This window comes from Mustela erminea, chromosome 1, assembly GCF_009829155.1.
Source record: "Mustela erminea isolate mMusErm1 chromosome 1, mMusErm1.Pri, whole genome shotgun sequence".
In the NCBI taxonomy this organism is placed as follows: Eukaryota; Metazoa; Chordata; class Mammalia; order Carnivora; family Mustelidae; genus Mustela; species Mustela erminea.
In genome coordinates, this window is record NC_045614.1 from 14,336,683 (window position 1) to 14,342,728 (window position 6,046).

Below are 6,046 nucleotides of genomic sequence, written 5' to 3' on the forward strand. Positions count from 1 at the left end.
TTAGACCCAGAGAGCCAGGTGCTTCATAGGACAGCCCATGCGGTGTGGCCTCAGGAGTTCAGGGGTGGCCATCTGGGGTCCCTGGAGGCTCCAGGAAAGTTGGTCACCACGCTGTACCCCCCTAGGCAGATAGATGGCCACAGCCCCAATCTGTGACTCCATGACCCTCCGTTCCACCCGAAATTATGTCATTTGGTCCCCTGGCTATTGTCCATCCCCACCTTTGAGACTGTGGGCCCCATGAGGGTGGAGAAATGGTCCCCACTATGACGCCAACACAAAGTAGACACCCAGAAACGTTTGTCACAGAAGCCCATGACTCAGGAGGACACAGAGGAAAGGTACGGGCTTTATTCTGGCAAGCATAGCCCCTCCACAGGTGCTTCTGCCCCATCCAAGCCCCCTTCTCTCTCAGCCCCGTGGAGATCACTCCGGTAGGCAATGGGCTGAAGATGACATTCGGTTCACAGCTCCCTGGAGGAGGGACACACAAAAGACATTCAGGCACCAGCAGGGTTTACAGCAGGGACTTGGGAAGGCCATCCCTCCAGCCCAGCCCCCACCTCATCGTGGAGACGTCATCCAGCTTCTAGAACTCAGACACACCCTGGTGGTGGCACTTCACAGCCATCAGCACAGACCCGATGAGCAAAACAGACACCACCAGACACACAGCCACCACCACGCCTGGGTTCCTGTGCAACTCGGGGGCCCCAGAGTCACCTGGAGCTGAAGGGAGGAAGCCTGAGTCAGCAGTGGACCCCACCCCTCCCAAGGCTGAAACACCCACCAGGGCCTGGAGCTTTTTTGAGTCCTTTCCCAGGAAGCTGTGCTTGCCTTCCCCTCCTGCTGGTGCTGTGAATTTTTTTTTTTTTAAAGCAGCTTTGTCCTTTTCCTTGCGAATATCATCCATCTGTAAGGAATTCGTTCAGTTCTCTGTGTTTTCACTGCCCTCACTGGCCACTCGCGGGGGTTCTTGCAAAGTGAGAAAAATCGAATCTAGAATTCTATTTCCAAATGCAGAAATGCTCTGAGGATATACATAAAAATTGACACTTCGGAAAAAAAAAATGGACACTTCGGGAAGGCGGTTTGCATCCTGTGACTTGTGTTCACACCGTTCTTTGAACATTTTGGAGATGACGTATTATTTAGAAGGACAGATTTTTCTAAACTCCCTAACAATACTTGGCTTCTACAGAACCCCTGGGGCCCTGTATGGTCACATTCTGCAACTACTCTACCCTGGCTGCCCCCCATCCACTCGCAACCCACTCATCCACCCCAACCAACCATTCCAGCCACTTCGCCCTCCCCAAGATCTACCAGGCACAGTCTGACCTCAAGACCTTTTGGCAGGCTGTGCCTGGACTGCTCTCCTGCTAGATACCTGGGTGATTCCCTCCTTCACCTCCTTAAACGGAGACATTTGCTGACCATTCTTTAAAAATTTCAATCCTAGGGGCGCCCAGGTAGCTCAGTCAGTGAAGCATCTGCCTTTGGCTCAGGTCATGAACCCAGGGTCCTGAGATCTAGTCCCGCATCAGGGTCCTCGCTCAACAGGGAGCCTGCTTCTCCCTCTGCTTGTGCTCTTTCTCTCTCTCCCGACAAATAAATAAACATCTTTCAAAAACAAAACAAAACAAAAAAAAGTCAGTCCTACCATGCAGCTCTTGATCTCGGGGCTGTGAGTTCAAGCCCCACATGCAGGTAGAGATTACTTAGTAAAAAAGGTTTAAAAAAATTTTTTTTAAATTCAATCCACTTATATTGGCATTCTGGCCCCTTATCCTGTCTATTTTGTTCTTGTATAAAAAAATACATAATTTACTTATAATCTGTCTTCTGACAAAGCTATCCTTCACAGTACCTGGTGATACACACTAGGTGCTTAATAAATGTGCATAGAAGGAAGGTCTGAAAGGCTAAGATGAGACCTGGTAGAGACTGGGGAGAAGCCCTTCTCCACATATTCTCAGGTCTGTGTCTCTCCCTAGTGGTCAATCCCAGAACTGCAGCCTGGTACCCCCATCCATTTCTCCAACCCCCAAACCTCTTGGTACTCACCAGGGCAGGTGGTCACAGATGTCTCATCACTGGTGGCTGAGGGCACGGAGGAGAGCTCTGTTCTGGGGCTGAGAGAGGTGGGGCTCCAAGGTAGGGTCAGGGTGGAGGAACTTGGGGGACTGGAGTGGGAGAAAGGGGTAAGCTCTGAACCAGGGGAGACAGGACTCGGGTGAGTGGGTTGTGAGGAGGCGGACGCCAGCCCTGAATTTGGGGGGTTGGGGCTGGGGTTGGGTTGGGTGCAGGGCGATGTCTCTGAATTTAAAGAGTTGTGGGGGTTCAAGTAGTTTTCCCCTGACCTATGGGCTCTGGTCAGTTGAGTCTGTTAAAAAAGAAACAGGTTCAAAATGGAGTCACTTGTGCTAAGCCCCACATCACCAAACCAAGACTTACTACCTGATCTAATTGCAGTGTCCACCCCTCTCACTGAAGTGTGACCTCTACCCTGTCAATCTGGAATGACCCAGTCAGGATTTGGGAGATAATCTGCCTGGTAGACTCCCTCTCCTCCACTTTTCCCGCTAGGAAGGTACACCTGCTTGAAACAATCCACCGTTTGCCAGAAACTTCCTTTCCCTTCCCCCCTCTGCCTATAAAAGGCTTCCATTTTGTACAGTTCCTCGGAGCTCCTTTCTATCTGCTAAGATGGGCCCCTGCCCAATTTGTGAATTATTGAATAAAGCCATTTAGATCTTCAAATTTACTCCATTAGATTTTGTGTTTTAATAAGACTGCCTCTAAACTCAGGGTTCTGGGGTGGATGGTAAAGCCTGTCTCTGAACTCAGGGGGCTGAAGTGGTTGGTGGAGGTTTCCACTGAACTTGGGCGAGGGAGGGCTGTAGCGCCGAAGCTGGCTTCTCTATCCTGCTCTCCAAGAGCCCCCCCAAAAAATAACGCTTGGAAGGAAAATGCCACTGACCTGGAGGGGAGGGGATGGTTAGGGACGAGGTGGGAGGCCCCAGCCCCAGCGTCTCTCTGGATGTCAATTTCCTTATTATCCCAGATAGTAAACACCTGCCGCTCAGCAAGACAGGGAAAATTTAGTGCATCACCTTGAGTGCTCAGTGGGAAAGCAAGGCATCCTGTCTGAAGTCCCACAGCCAGAGTTCCAGGCCAGGTCAGATTCTCCAGCCCCCAACCTTGCTTTAGGATTCTAGAGGCCCTCTGAACCCAGGCAGCATGCTGGGGAGCTCGCTCTTTTTCTTTTCTTTCTTTTCTTTCTTTCTTTCTTTCTTTCTTTCTTTCTTTCTTTCTTCCAATTCAGCAAACTCTACCCTCCATGTGGGGCTTAAACGCATGACCCTAAGATCAAGATTCCCAACCTCCACCAACTGAACCAGTCAGCCGCACCCCCCCTGGGGAACTCTTTTAAACCTTTGGGGGCTCTGTTTGCCTGTAAAATGGACATCACGTTAAGTCAGGGCCTCTGAGCACTCACACGGGTCTGGTGCCCCGTGGGTGCCCAGTGACGCTCAGCTGTACAGATGCAGTTCTGAGCTCCCAGGGAGAATCAGCCCCTAATTTTCTTTGCTAGGTACCTGGAAGGTCCCCAGGGCTAAACTCAGAGCCTTAAATAAGGGCCTGGCTTAGAGTCCTGGGCTCTGGGAAGGAAGAATCAGTGGATTGGGCCTCTGGAAATCTACCCTGCTTTGTTCCAGCTGCTCCCTGGCTCCTACCCCACCCCAGGCACTGAGCCCTGGAGCAAGACAGAGTGGGTGAAGGTTTTGTGGGCCACCTCCCACAATGACTTCCCAGTTCTGGGCTCCCGAGTTCTTTAACAGTTTGCCAGTTTGTTCGTCAACCGCTCCCTGCCCCACCCCATCCACTTTGGCCTGGGCAAAAGTCTGCTGACCCTCTTGCCTAATCCCAGGTAGCAAAAATGAGGAAGTAAATCCAGGGCTCGCCCCACCCCATTTCTCTGTCCGGTCTCCTAGGCTCTGTGGCGATGACCAGGGAAGGCTTGAAGAGGCATCGTGCGCTGGCGTGATGTCATTTTCATTTTTCAGATGGGGAACTGAGGCTCAGGAGGGTAGGGAGTCTGGCCCCAGGTGACTGGGAAGGTGGGAAGAGGGCCCCTGAGGACCCCCGAGGAGTCAGGGACAAAGAGGCCAGCCTCCCCAAACTGCTTCCCATCACTGAGGAATTTCTGCTGAAATCAGAAGTTGACTCAGGGCCATGGTGGACCCCCAGCCAATTCAGGACCCTCGGGGAGCCAAACTTTTAAAGTGAACTGAAGAATAGCAGTGGGTCTTGAGGAGTGGGGGGTGTGGGGGACACCATCTCTGAGGGTTGCCAGTAGGCAGGTGCTTATGGGTGTGGGAGACTCGACCAGAAGGTGAAGTGGGGTCCTTTCCATGCACTGTACCGGGAGTTCGCTTTGCCCCGAGAGTCCTAGACCAGGAGGCTGGCAAGAACCAAATCAACGGGTTCCAATCTGGGGCTGGCACAGCTGGGGGACTCGTCTTGCCTAAGGCTGTTTCCTGAGCTCCTCGAAGAGGGTAAGTGTGGGGTCTTTGGAACGCAGGTCTTGCCCGCAGGAGGAGTCCCATGCATGGTGGCCCCCAACTCAGGAGAGTCCAGGTTTGGGGCTGGGGGATGGGCTCAGAGAGAGCAATGACTTGGTGGGAGACGGAGAACTGGGGGAGAAGGATCCAAGTTCAACTCTTCTGCAGTCTGGGAACTGTCTTACAGGGCGGCAAACGGAAATTATTTCAGGTGCCAAGAATGTCTCCTGGGAGCCATAAATAGCATAAGTGACCAGGAAGTGAGCCCTGGTGTCTCCCCCCCACACCCCCACTCCACCAGGGCCGGGGCAGGGGGGGTGTGTGTCCTCACTCCTCTCCCTGTGGGGGTGGGCTCCAAGAAACTGAAGTTTGAAACAAAACCTCGGACTGGGTATGGAGGCCCTTCTAGCCTCTGGCTGGTCCAGCTCCCGCTGGGATGGCAGAACGGGCAGTTTCGGGGCTGGGTGGGGCTGAGGGCTACAGCTGTGGTGGCCCTCCAGCTCTTGTCACCAGTGCCCCACCTTGCTTCAGAGAGGAGCGGCCCTCCGGGTTTGGGGGGGGGGGCAGGGAAGACGAGAGGAGGGGCAGGCTGACCAGTGTGGCCTGAGAGAGGGGTCCAGAAGCCAGGTGTGGAGCTCAGCCATGGGCCCTGCTCCAGCTCCCTGGAAGCCAGGCCTCCTCCTGACCTGTTCTTACCTTTACATGCAGCAGTGAAGAGAAATTCCCGGACAGCAGCACCAGAGCCAGCAGCAGAAGTGGCGGGGGGAGCTGGGAGGCTGCCATTCTGGGACAGGGAGGGCTGAAGGCGGGCTCTGCACAGGTGTGCGGCCAGGTGCCTGCCGTCCGCATCTGCAGGCGCAGGTGCAGGCACACCCTGCTGGGGGCCGGTGGGACTACGCCCTGGTGGGGCCTCCAGACTGAGGCCCTGAGGGCGGGGAAGCGAGGTGGGGGTGGGGGTGGGGCACTGCTACTTAGTGCTCACCTTGGTGCCCCTGATGCCTTCTCCTGCCGCCCTCTCCACCTGGAACCCCCACCTCTCCTAAAAACCTCACCTAGACCATGACTCTGAAGCCCTCAAACTCGCCCTTTCCCTTCAAGACACTTCCTGCCCCCACCCAGTTCCCCTTCCCCTCCACTCTGTGGCCCCCTCCACAGCTGCCCCAAACCCATGCCGCCACCCATTTCTTCCCCCCTCCTCTCCCTCCCTCCCTCTCTGCCCTGTTCCTGCCCCTACAGGCTGGGTATATCTGTATCTGCCTTGATCTCCCCTAGATCGGAGTGGGGTGGTGGGCGGTGAGAGAGAAAGGTAGGGTACACCTCCCAAATGAGGAAGTGGCTGGGACCCCCTAGCATTTCCTGAACAAGGCATGCACCTGTAGGATTTTCCAGAGCCAACGAACTCACAGTAGCCATTCCAGGCCAGGTCCCCAGACACTGGCTTCTGGAATGTGCTGGGGACAACTTCCATCTGGAACTGA

At 54.5% G+C, this 6,046-nt stretch overlaps 1 protein-coding gene across 1 annotated transcript; it reads right to left on the reverse strand.

The window, feature by feature from the left end:
• Positions 1-562: 562 nt before the first annotated feature.
• On the reverse strand, positions 563-6,036 carry LOC116568487 (proline-rich receptor-like protein kinase PERK10). The gene is made up of 4 exons (XM_032303884.1): positions 5,942-6,036; positions 5,265-5,493; positions 2,068-2,386; positions 563-729 (listed from the first exon to the last, which is right to left on the reverse strand). Exons 1-4 carry the CDS (start codon positions 6,034-6,036, stop codon positions 590-592), a joined length of 783 nt encoding a protein of 260 aa, XP_032159775.1. The 3' UTR covers positions 563-589.
• Between the last annotated feature and the right edge of the window lie 10 nt (positions 6,037-6,046).